The sequence below is a fragment of the Empidonax traillii genome, unplaced genomic scaffold (genome assembly GCF_003031625.1).
Source record: "Empidonax traillii isolate 1590-97213 ecotype Southwest subspecies unplaced genomic scaffold, ASM303162v1 scaffold170:size2694500, whole genome shotgun sequence".
Taxonomy (NCBI): Eukaryota; Metazoa; Chordata; class Aves; order Passeriformes; family Tyrannidae; genus Empidonax; species Empidonax traillii.
This window is the reverse complement of record NW_020955363.1, coordinates 1,115,353-1,128,784: the sequence shown is the minus strand read 5'-3', so window position 1 is coordinate 1,128,784 and position 13,432 is coordinate 1,115,353. Positions and strand designations below refer to the sequence as shown.

Sequence of the window (13,432 nt, the reverse complement as noted above, 5' to 3'; positions counted from 1 at the left end):
AAAAAAATAAACCTGCAAGTAATGTTATCAAGACATTTTTAGAGGTGGCCTTTAAGGAAAAAACCCCTTCTGAACTCTTAATTTAAGACAACTAATTTCAACTCATTCTAAATGAAAAACGTTCTTGCACTAAGAATACAATTCTATATTAATGTAACCCATTCAATACAAATTGACACAGAGCTGTACACTGCATTTAATTTCCTGCTGTTGGGATGCAATGCCTGTGCAGCGGAATGAGGGCACTGTCTTCCTTCAAGTGCTAAGGATGTGATTCCAGAATTCTGCCTGTTTACAGGGAGATGCCCGAGCTGGATTGTAATTTCCCAGAAATGTTTCAAACGAGATTACTGTGGTTTGCTTTTTATTTTCAAATTTATGTCGAATTTTAACTTATGACCAGGATTTAAATATGACTACACACTGATTATCAAACAACAGGATCCAAAATTTTATTGAAATAGATTTTCTTTCTACAAAAATATAATTACACATAGTACCGTTATTATATCCTGTAGTTAATTCAATACACAATTCACTGAAATGTTTTACAATCTTCCAAACAATATCTGTTTAAGTTTAAAGTTATTCAAATGGTAACTTGGAGGCACTTGTCATTTAAAAAATAACTTATGCTACATTAAGGCTGAAACACACTTAAGTTTGAGATCCATTTTCATAACGTTAAATAAGTTCCTATGGACTTATTTAAATACTTGCAATGAATATTGACAGCTTTTCCTTCAGTTCTCCTTTCCCTACAAAACTGATCAGTGTTTTTAGTGGAGTGGAGTCCACTGTGGTCCTAATATTTTTCAAAAATGTCCATATTTTTACTTCTGATGAAATTTGTTACAGGTTTATGCTTTAGTCCCTGAGACAGCCTGCAATGCCTTATCAATTGTTTATAACAATATATATTAAACGTTGCCAAGCTGAGATTTTTATAAAAGACACCTTACTCAACAACATTTTATAGAAATTGCAAACATAATTGGGTTCTTTATACCTTTTTCTATAAAGACAAAAGAGTTATCTCAACTCTTTCCTTATAGACAGTATTAAGAATTACATGGGTTTGGAATTGGTCTTTTTACCCAGTTCTTTTTTTCTGTTGCTGTCAGCCTTGTTTTACAAGCGACACATCAAAACGGTTTTTTTTTTTCAGTTTTCAGATGTCTTGATATGTACCTGGAAAAAACCAAAATCTTATCATTTTCTAAAATCTGCAGAAACATTGCCTAAGACATTAACTTTTCCCTTTTTCCAGCTAGGCTAGAGTTTAAGGCTGTAGTAATTCTCTTCAGTGACTTCTGCTGAGTATTTTGTATTTATGGGCTCACTTGGGAAACACTTGGGAAAAAACTTGAAGAATTAAAAAATCACATGTTCATCTGAAAATGATATAATACATTGACATAATATAATTGATACACAAGATGGTGACTGAAAAAAAGGTTTTTTAATCAAGACCCAAATCCTAGCGACTACACTTGCAAAACTGGAGAATCATCCCATTTGAGCATTTCCAGCACTTTCTGTGACATAAATTTAACTTCTTCCCTGAATAATTAATATAATTAATTATAATTATTTGAGTTTACCCACACAAAATTGCATTCAAAATTAAACAGAATTCATGATTATCAATACTGTAGGATTGGAACAACCAAAACTCATTTAACAATGAATAATAAAAGTGCTTTTATTAACATGCTTACCTCACTAAGTATTGCCCAGACAGGGGAATCAGAACTGATCGATAAACGGATAGCCTGTATTCTTCCTATGGACTGATTGATACTGCCTTCTGCAATTCCATTTTCAAAAGCTCCTAAATAAAAAAAAAACAGAACAAGATCCATGCAAACATACATTAGAATGAAATATATTTCCAAGCAAACTTACGCAATAGCTCTAAATTACAAGCTACATATTATTATATAATATTAAATTATTAAATCCACACATTATTAAATAAAACATTTAGGAAAAGAATCTTTTGGAAAAGGTCAAACAATAATAATGAAAATAAAGCTTTAAGCAAGAAGAAGGATTCATTCCTTCAGTTACACCAACTAGGAGCTGGAGAAGAATGCAAGAGATAACCTGTAGCTACAAATGTTAAACAAATTTGCATATGCTAGTAGTAACCATATACATGTGGCACACATGGTCATTTTATGTCATCTAGAACAGTTTTTCTGAGAAGCATTACTGTCTGTAAAAAGATGTGTTGGGAATCATGGACCAATCGTGACACATTTCTTCAATAGTTTAGTGCTTTTTAACTAACCTTGTTAAACTGGCATGAAATCCCTGCGGATAAATGGAAAACACTCATCCCATATATGACATTCATTCCTATAAACTTGCATGTGCAACTGTGAGCTGACAGCATCTCAGTTTGCATCTCTAATTAGAGCAAAGCAGCCATGAGTAGGTGGGAAAAAAGCCAAAGCATACAAACTGTAGGAGAGATGAAAGTGGTTCACTGGGAGAAAGGAGTAATTAAGTGGTAGAAGGTACGGAAGTGACAAGCAAATCAGATCTCCCAGCAGAACATTTTTGTTCATGTAGTGGTGTTTTAGGTTAGGTAACAGTAGAAACCAGGCCTTGGCAAGCATATGGAGAGTCTGCAGTTTGTTTAAGAGAAGTTGCTCACCACCCTGAGAAAGGAAGAAGAAAAAGCAGGGGTGGGGGCAAAAAGGGGAAAGGTGCATTGTATCGTGCTTTATTTCAGGTTAAAGCACAGGTTAATGCTGTCATAATCATGATCTTTGTCTTCATCTTCGGCTGCAAAAGCCAAACCAGAATCAATCATCCTGTAGGGTGGGTTGATCCTGGCTGGACACGGGGTGGCCCCCAAGCTACTCTATCATTCCCCTCCTCAGCTGGGTAGGGGAAAGAAAACGCAACTAAAGGCTTGTGGGTTGAAATAAGGACAGGGAGAGATCACTCAGAAATCACTGTCATGGGCAAAACAGGCTTGACTTGGGGAAAAAATTAATTTATTACCAATCATATCAGAGTAGAGTAATGAGAAATAAAACCAAATTTTGAAAACACCTTCCCCCAGGCCTGTCCTCTTGGGGTAAACTTTACTCTTGATTTTCTCTACCTTCTTGCCCCCTGGGGTGCAGGGGGACAGGGAGTGGGGATTGTGGTCAGTTCGTCCTGTGTTGTCTCTGCTCCTCCATCTTCCTTAGGGGAGTCAGCATGGCATCCTTCCCATCCTTCTTCACCGATCTTGGTGTCTCCAGAGTTATTTGTCTCATGTATTCTGACTCCTCTCCCTAGCTCCAATTCCTGTCACACAGGGTTTTTTTTCCCCATTTTTAAATATGTTACCCCAGAGGCACTATTTCTATCGCTGATGGACTTGGCCTTGGCCAATGGATGGTTCATCCTGGAGCCTTCTCCTTCTCACATAAGCCACCACTGTAGCCCCCCTGCTACCAAAACCTTGCCAGACAAATCCAATCCATCCTATTAAGGCCTTGCAGGGACTGTAATTAGTTTTTTTCTTATTATTAGATGTCTTGGCTTTTGCTGCTGCTCGTAGGGTTCTTATTTAAACCAAAATAGGACAGTCGTTGGTCAAACAATATACACTGCATTACAAAACAGTACAAAGGGTTTCTCTTCCTTACTAATTCATCTTGGAATGTTGAATTTATTAAAGAGTTATTGAAATGCTCCCAAGCAGAAACACTTATTATGTAAGAACAGAATTTTTGGTTTTGAAGTGACAATAAAAAAATTACCTATTTTTAAATATCCATCATTGGTTGCTGGGTAGTTAAATTTATTTCCAGTATCAACCAGTTCTTTTCTTTGCATTTCCTGTAAAAAAACCCAAAACAATAAAACTTTCAGGAATATTGTCTAGGGTATGACACTTTATGCTGAACATCATCCTTAAAATAAAATACAGTTGGAAACAAGATGCTTACATCAGCTGGCAAAACTTCCACGGTAGTGTTAAACAGTTTGTCACCAGGGTGCTCCGTGTTTCCACTTCTGAATAAGTACCTGATGATAAAAGTATATTATTTCCAGGTATTTTATATTTCAGAAAAGTTCTAGGGAAGTAATTCTTTCCAGTTTTGAAGGAATGTTTCAGATATTTTTCTTTAAATAGTTGGGGGCTATAGAGAACAGAAATATGCATTGGAACTTTAAGATGTGTGACCAAACTATAGTAGAGGCTTTTTATTTTAACAGAGCAAACATTTAAACCATCTTTCTCAGGAAGTATGAATGCAAATGTTTCCCCTTTTCAGTGCTCAAGCCCCAACAAATTAACTTCCCAGGTTTAAATGGCCAGGGAAGATCAGCCCTCTCATCTGTTCCTATCATTTTAAGACCGAAGTGGGATGGGTTTCTGGAAGGCAAATGGCAGCAAAACCTCCTGTTTCTACCGAACAGTACACTGCATGCCAGGAGAATCCCCCTTTTTTATCAATACTAATCAATTCAGGTGCTTCTAAATAATTTCCTTCCTAGCCAATGAGCAAGAGCACTGACAAAACAAAAATCCAAGTGAAAATACCTAAAAGATTTAAAAATAAAAATCCTTGTTTGGTTTTAAATTTCTGGCACTAGATTTTTTAGGGTTTTAGATCCAAAAAGAACTAAGAAAATTTAAAGCATCAACCTCTCTCCTCTGGTATCAAATATTCAAGGCCTAAGACCATCAAATATTATAGGATTAAGAACACATTTTCACAGGTTAGCATTGTGATGGGGCTGGGACGAGCCATTAGACAATGCCTTATGTGAGTTAGTTTCATCCAGGACAGATTCCCAGTAACAGGAAAATGTAAAAATACAGGCTACCCGAATTTCCTAAAGCATAAACCAGTTAATTAACCACTGATCACAGAACACCAGTGTTTATTACAACAACTGTCATTTAGTGCAGCTCACTAGGTGGAGATACAGACCTGACATCATACAAACAGCCTTTCTGTTGGCAACTACACAAATAAAGCTTTCACTAATTCAACTGTTGAAATTCATTAACGAAACACAAAATTCTCTGAGAATTACCATGAGAGAGTGTAAAATATTTACCTGAAGACATAAAAAGAAAAAAATTAAGAAGCTCCCCAGTTACCAAGGAAGAAATGTATTTCAGGGGGGGAGTTCAAGAAGAAGAGCAGATAGGTAAGTAGCAAATAATGAATTTTTGTCAGTAACAAGGCAAACAGTTGAACACTGATTTTGAACAGACTCAATAATTTCCAAACTGGATATATGTAGGTTTCCGTATTCCATATCATGTAATACTTACTTTTCAACTTTAAGTGGCTTTAAAAAGGTGAACTTGATGTAGTCACCTGCCACTGGAGCTGAAGCCCAAAAACAGTCTTGTCCTTTGTAAACTTTTTCCAAGGTATATTCCTGGTATATTTTTAGGCTTGTATCCACTTTTGCAAGTGGATTCTTATGTGCTTTATGCAGCACATTTTTTCCAAAATCTTCATCCTGTTGGATATAAAGAAATTTAATTTCACTCACACATTGAAAAAAAGTGCACTGATATCTGGAATAACTACAGGAAAGTATTCCAGAAAATAATTAACTCAGTGTCCAAATATATACAATATGTTTTTAATGGTTTTTAATGTTTTACTCTTGATTTTGTTTTACCTCCTGTCCCCCTGGGGTGCAGGGGAACAGGGAATGGGGATTGTGGTCAATATTTCAGTGCAATCACTGGGACTCAATGTTACAGTTTGTAGACAGAGCTGCACTGATTACTCCTTAGTTACCAACATTTAAAAATAAACTTCTCCCCAGTAGGCTATCTCATAGTTGTCTACTGCCAGAACGTGTGACACTGGTCTCTGCTAAAGGCTACATGAATCTCTAGTCTGATCAAATAGAGAAATTCAAATGATCTTGTGACCAGTCTAAGTGGCACCATCAGGAGATCCTGAAGTCTGGTGCACCGTTGTTCTTGTCCTTATCAGATATGTGGTTTGCCCTCCAAATTCTCCCTAAAAATCTATGGCCATCACATTAGGCACACCCCTGTCCTACCAGTACACCTTCTTAATATCCTTCATATTGGGAATGTGAACTGCTCAGCCAAAACAAACCATCGCAGCTCTCTGTGTTTGTGTGGAGTGGAGCATGTGTAACCCTGTGTTGGGAAGAGGGTTCCTACATGCCATTAAATGCTGCTGTGACTGGTGCCATTGTTCAGATTAGAGATTCAAAAATGTTTGTGCAAAAGCAGTGTGCCCCAGCTGCAGCGTAGATGCCAGATCAATATTTTCCAAGTCTGTAAACCGACATAACTGAATATGGATATGCCTTCCAGTGCCAAATATGTGACTCTTGAAACTGATTTGAGACACAAGTCAGAACACAAGCATGTAATTTAGAAACATGGCATTAATTTGTTACTCTTACTTTCAAATTCTGTATCTTCCCAGCCAATGATGAAAAAATTCCCATATGCTGAAAGAGAGATGGCTTAGCACGGATACGGAACTTTGACTTTTCCCGTTCACAGTGTGTCTGGAAAGAAAGTAAAAGGGAGCAAAGGATTATTTAAACCAAGGAGAGACAAACTAAGTTCCATAAGGCAATTTCACTTCGTAGTTGAGGGTATAGGTCCAGGGTTTTTATCCATATTTAAATTAACCATCACTTTACATAAAATACACTGTTTTTGACCAAAACTCATAATTCCACCTAGGGTGTTATGTGGATTTGAAGGCTCAATCACCAGTTATTCAGGGATTTCTGCACTGTGTACCATGGATCACATCTCAGAGTGACAAAAATGGACCTCAAATCTGAAACCAATTTATTTTTTTAACTGTTTCTGGCAAATTTTATTTCAACTCTTAGCATATCATTGTAATTAAACTATTTTGATCAAAACTGACCTTCTTGAGATATATTCCGGTTATACTTCAATCTTTATCATTTTGGCTCTTTCTGCTATGTTTGAGAGGCTTACAATATACTATAAGTCATGGATCTTTTTTCATATAATTAGATAAAGCCCTTAAATGCTGTATTTCAAACACAGTTTACTACACTTGTGACAATACATATACCTTGTGACAATACGATATACATATTACAAATAACTGTATTTGGAACTAATTTCTGAGTTTCTTGATTTTTGAAGGATAGCAAACTACTTCTTTAAATGCAATTTTTTCTAAGTATCTGTAGAGCATCATAGTTTGATGTAATGAAGCAAACATGCCACAATAATTAATGAGACCACAAAGCATAATAACATGGAACAGAGCAAAGAGCTGAAATGAGACTCCCTGGGTTCTATTCTCGTTTCTGCCACAGAATTACTGTATGAGTTTGGAAGATCATTTAACTTCTCTGTATTCCAGGTCTCACACCTTAAAATTTGAGAGGATAATGTGTTTACCTCTTCAATCAAGTGCTTTCAGTTCTATAAAAAAAAAAAAAAAGTTACATAAACTATATCAATGCCTTCTAAAGCTAAAAGTGATAAAGTCTTCACTCAGCTGGCTTAAACATCAAAACTTATGGGGGATTTATGATTTCCACAGAAGTACTAAGCAAAAATTCAAAACCACCTGGAAAGCAAGAACTAAGTATTTTTATGTTTGTCCAGCAGATGTTCAGCAAAACAACGTAAAAATGCAGCACATGATAATTGGTTTATTGGCAGCTCTTTCTTTGAAAATCAGGCTATACTTTTGCTAGAGAAAAAATCATTATAAGAAAATTAATTTGTGACCTTTCTACTTACAGGGTTTGCAGTTCATCCCTTACAATAATGTAGTCTCTACCACGTCTCCTCTTATGCTATGGCAGCACTACTAAAAGAGTGACAGCTGAGAATAATCAGTAGCATAGGGCTGGTGCGGTCATTTCTGCAGAAGCTGACATAAGGTTCCTCCTTGAATCAGGGCTTCCACCCTTGCAGGCTGCTAGTCCCCACTGCATGTGATAGACACACGCCATTGCATGTGATCACAGAACCACAGAATGCTTTGGGTTCAAAGGGACAGTTAAAAACCATCTAGTTCTGACCCCCCTGAGGTGGGCAAGGACACCTTCCACCAGACCAGGTTGCTCAGAGCCCCACCCAGCCTGGCCAGGAACATTAAATCTGGCATCCACTGCATCTCTGGGCAATCTGAGCCAGTGACTCATCACCTTCACCATAAAAAATGTTTTCCTTATATCCCACCTAAACACACCTTCTTTCAGTTTAAGACTGTTGCCCCTTGTCCTGTCACAACAGGTCCTGGTAAAAACACTTCTCCGTTTTCCTTAGAATCCCCCTTTAGGTACTGGAAGGTGCTGTAAGGTCTCCCCTGGAGCCTTCTCTTCTTCAGGCAGAACAGCCCCGACTCTCTCAGCCTGTCTTCACAGGAGAGGTGCTCCAGCACTCTGATCATTTTTTGTGGCCTCCTCTACACCTGCTCTAACAGATCCATGGCTTTTTTTGTAATGGGGACCCCAGAGGTGGATGATGATTCACAGGAGGTAAACATGAAGTTTCTGAACCCTGCAGAGATCTGGCAGCTCTGATCACCACAAATTGTCTTTTCCAATTTGGTGAGTATATGTAGCTGAACCTTGATATGTTAGCAGTCAGTCCAGGCTGAAAACCTGGACAAGCTGGACAAGTTGGCCACTAGGAATCTCATGGGATTTAATAAGACCAAGTGCAAGGTGCTGCACATGGGTCAGGGCAACCCCTGATATCGACACAGGCTGGGGGACGAACAGATCAAGAGCAGCCCTGCTGAGGACTTGGGGGTGCTGGTGGGTGAGAGGCTGGACATGAGCTGTCAGTGTTCCGTTCCCCTTAATCTCCTACTCTGCACAACTCCTATCTGTCTCTTCTTGCTTCCTTATCAACATGAAAGTAACACATGCAAATGCCTGCAGTAGGGACTGGCTGCACTCATTAAAACTCCTGAACCTTAAAAACCAAGAAGGAGCAGAAACTCCTTGGTCAGTCCTCCATGGCACAGCCTGTTATGTAAGAAGACTATGAGTAGTGACCAGCCCCAAAAACTGGTGAGAGAAAGAATACAAAATGACATAAAGAAATACTTAACATATCATTGGGTTCACCCATAGTGCTACAAATGGCACAGTATAACTATTTCTTTCATTTTCAGTAAAAAGCATCATTTAGTTCCTTCAATCTATAGGTTTTCCTGCCTTTTTTTTTTTTTTTTTTTTTTTTTCCCCAGGAAAACAGTCAATTTTTTTCCCAGGTAGTAAAAGATTTAAAGCACAACACTTCAGTTCTGCTTCCTGAAAGAAAGGAATCGATAGGTAAATTTCAGAACAACTGTGGTGGTAACACTGTATGCTTAACTGACTTCCATGTTAGAAGGTCAGCAGAAGCTTACCAGAAACCCATAGGTATACATATTAATATTTTTCTTCCATGCTGCAGGGTTGCCTACGTGACCAGCTGCAGGCAGATGTGAGCTTGTGCCTTCTATGTTCTGAGCTGACAGAGGCAGCAAGACAACTCTGGTGTGAAAATGTGAATTTCTGAGTCAGACCTCCCAATATGGCCAAATGTACTCAAACACTGTGCCACTATGTGCAGATCCACAGCAGTTTTCCCCACGAAATCCAAAGTATATCAGATTTGAAAGAGATTTATATTCTGCTTATTGAAATTAAATTACTTTTCCTTTACTGTTTGAAATATTACTTATGTTCATAAACTCATAGTCATACTTACTGCATCCTTTTCTGGATTGCACACTTTAACCCAGAGCAGGTGGTCTATAAGCCAGTCTATGGGCTTATCTTTATAAAACATGAGAAAAAATTCCACTACAAGTGGCAAGTCTTCTGATTTAAACAATTTTCCTGAAAGCAAGACAAAAAGTTGCATGTTCAGATATTTTTTATTGCTATGCAAAAATCAACAGCTTTACGTTTAAATGTAACTTATTTAAATAAATATTTAAGCATCACCAGCCTTAAACACATGAACATAGTTCTGCTATTTAGTCAAAATTTCACATAGTGTCCAGCTTTGGAGAGCTGCTGATCCTCCAGCTCTTTGAGATTTTCCAAAGATGTCCATCCCATGCCTGGAGATATTCTTACACAGTCAACCAGTAGACTAATAATGTGTGTAAGTATATCCTATTTCCAAACACAAACTTGCCAGTCACCTGTAGCAGAGTGTCAGATGAAACAGAGCCTGAATAATTCCTAAAAATACTAGACATGCCATTTCAATGGCAATATTATATCAAATATCTTCAAATTAAGACAGAGATATGAAAAAACATTGGTTGATTCTGGAGGACTACACATTAAATGGGCACATAGTGCCCTGGGATGGAACAATTTCCTTCTTATGGGAACCCAGCTTTGGATCCTATGCTGAGGAGACTGTATGGAAAAGACAATTTTAAAGAGCACAAAAAGTAAAAGACTTCCAGTGGGACCTTCCTTAAAGAAACAAGTAAGTTTTGATACGTAATCCTTCCATGCTTTGAAATGTAATTCTGAGTGAGACCTTTTTGACCTACACAGCTCCACATCCAGTTGACCCTGTTGAGATCTTAATACTTACCAATAAACCCAAGGTGTGAAAACTCCAGAATCATCCAGTCTTGGGACTGTTGCGCAGCAAAGCTTTTTATACTTGCAATATAATCAGGTTTGGCTATAATATCATCTTCCAGCTGAGGAGAACAAAAAAAAAAAAAAAAATGGCAACAGAGGAAAAGAGAAGGCAAGCAGTGATTTTATTGTTTGCAGATGGGGTAGTTATGTTGCCACATTCAGGTGCTGACTGCTGTACTGTGTGTACTGAAACTTTGCCAAACTACATTGGATTGCTATTTAACTTCTACATAAATATATGTTTTAGTATCATTCATTAAATATTTATCTACAGGAGTGACCATAACACCCTGGGTGCTTGTCCCTTTTTTGAGAAAAGAGGACTCCTTACCTTAAAGAGATCTCACTTAAAAGAAAATATTAAGCAAAAAGATAAGAAGTTAAAGAAGACAACAATAAACGGTTTGTACTGAAGTTGTATAAGCACTGATAGGACACTCGAGCAAACTGTTTGAAAAGAGAGGAGATGTCTTATGCAGATGATTAAGGGCTCTGGTAGCCTGGGCAGACTTTGTCATTCATGAAAGGTGACTGAGAAGAACTGTGGATGACTACTGAGATGCCAGTAGAAAGCAAGTTGTCCCAGGGAATGCTGGTAATGAAAGAAGGGATGTGCTGTGTGAATCACTCTGAAGGACAGGAGTACACAGAGCTTTTGAAGTGTTGTAAAGGCTGACAGAGAATGCAGCAGTGGAGCCAGCTAAAGGGTACTTGGAAAAGGAGATGACATCTATGAAGGAAATGGGAAAGGCCTTGGCTGCATTATTGTCTGGCTTTCAGAGAAGAATAGGGTACCTAAAAAACAGAAGCTGTTCCTGATACTAAAAAGCTGAGGATAATGAATCCAAATAAGGAGGTTGGAGGCAATGACACAAAGGAAATAAAGGTATTTGAGAAGTAGTTAAGGAGCAAGTAATTCACAGTTTGAATTCAGTATGGGTGTCAAAACACAGGAAGAGGAGGCTGAGTCTTCAGGAGAATATTGTTGGGGTGTAGTGTAATCACACAGTAATTTGATCTAACTGCTGTACTTCACTGGCCCTTATACATGTCTGGTGGTGCTAGAATCTGCTTCCGAAAGATAAATAGCTAGAAAATGAATACTATGAGGGTTAAAAAAAAGGCACAGCTTCCTGCTGGTTTATGTCTTCAACTGACTCAGCACAGTCATCATCACGAGCTTGAGAAAGCAGCCCCACAGCTTTTAGCTGAATTTAGCTATCACTACAAGTGTAGGGCTGGCTGGGAAGAAATGTGTTGTCAGTGAACCCAGGAGGAAGTAGAATGAGGTTAGAAAGACAAGATTTGACCTTGTCAGCTTTTGCTGATGGTAAGAGACAAAAAAACCCAGATAGATCGAGACTAACTGATCAAGAGGAATGATTCTTAACAGATTCTGAGATGTGGGGACTGAGTTGAGTTGACAGCTATGCAGAAGAGAATAACAACAAAAAACTCCCAAACATCAACTTACAAGAAATCCTGCATAAAATTAAATGAGCTTAGAGGAGCTGGATGTAAAGGGAGAAAAAGCAAGGTTAGGGAATCCTTAAAGAGAAATTGAGGGGCACCAAAAAAGGATCAAAACCAGAGAGGAGTAGCTCAAAAACCTAGGGAGACCACCATATCAAGAAACACCACAAGAAAGCACAGGAGAGCAGTAAAAAATAAAAATACAGAGTCTGTGAATGTGGTTAGGAACTGAAAGTAGTTTTGCAAAGTGATAAATCAGGCTTTCCTGAAGCATGGGCTTTCCTGAAGCTGGCAGTGAGTATTAGAGAATGTAGTTTCATATCCTGCATAGCACAGGCCACCAAGTTGTTTATATAACCCTGTACTGAGCCCTGGAATTTGTGTTCAACTAAAGCACATCTTCTTGGAGAACACGTGCCATTGCTTAGATATATCAGTGTCAGTTGTTTTTCAGTATGTGATATGTGTAATTATCCTGAATGTTTAACACTTTGTATCCAAATTCCAATTTGAATTTTTCTGCCTTCACCTTAGAGCCACTTGTTTTTCCTATGCTCTTATCTACCAAAAGAGGTTATGTAGTGGCTGCACACAGATGGAGCAGGAGATTTAGGATATGAACGGTCTAGTCCCTTTGCCCCATTGCCATGGGAAGATCAGCAAAACACATGATGGCAGCTGATTTCCTTTCACTCATCAGTAATTTTGGATGAAAAGAGATACAGGCACTATAGCAAGGCTATGAAAATTTTCAAGATGATAGACAATAAATTTGTTTTTCTTATGCTAAGAGAAGTATAAATGAAGTAGTAAGAAAAAAAGTCAAAGCATTCAAAGTAGGCATCAGGGAGGAAAGTGTCTTCCTTTCTGAGTTATATTAAGGTCTTGTTATATTTTTGAGACACTGAAAATGACTATGTAGAGATTGAGAAGCTCTTTTTAGGAGCTCTGCCAAATAACAGGCTTGACCTAGAGTCTAGTGAGGGGGAAAAATATCCATGTAAAGACTACTAATGAACTCACTGAGTTATTCCTCAGGCCTTAAATACATTAGAGAAATATGCTTGAAAAATTGAAGTAATGGTATATAGATAATATATGTTATATATAAATACACAAAGCTTCCCCAGCCTCCACATGTGGTGATAAAAAAAGCATAGCAGTAGTTCAGTTAATTAGGTTTATAACAGATTTTAACTGAAGAAACTAAAGATTTAGTTAATGTTTTATTTTTGCTTCCTCTCAGTAGTGATAGAAAACAATTCCCAAAAACTGCTGTATCTGTGTTTCTTTCAGATTGGAAATTACTTCAGAATGAATTAGG

General features: G+C 37.8%; 1 protein-coding gene across 1 annotated transcript in view; it reads right to left on the bottom strand.

The window, feature by feature from the left end:
* Positions 1-434: 434 nt before the first annotated feature.
* The window catches only part of MGAT4D (MGAT4 family member D), a 37,221-nt gene continuing 24,223 nt past the window's right edge, over positions 435-13,432 (bottom strand). The window contains exons 8-15 of the mRNA XM_027885712.1: positions 10,583-10,694; positions 9,734-9,864; positions 6,427-6,534; positions 5,300-5,493; positions 3,957-4,035; positions 3,768-3,846; positions 1,722-1,834; positions 435-1,191 (exon numbers count right to left, since the gene is read on the bottom strand). Coding sequence (XP_027741513.1) covers positions 1,165-1,191; positions 1,722-1,834; positions 3,768-3,846; positions 3,957-4,035; positions 5,300-5,493; positions 6,427-6,534; positions 9,734-9,864; positions 10,583-10,694 — 843 coding nt within the window. The 3' untranslated portion in view covers positions 435-1,164. The remainder of the gene's footprint in view (positions 1,192-1,721; positions 1,835-3,767; positions 3,847-3,956; positions 4,036-5,299; positions 5,494-6,426; positions 6,535-9,733; positions 9,865-10,582; positions 10,695-13,432) is intronic.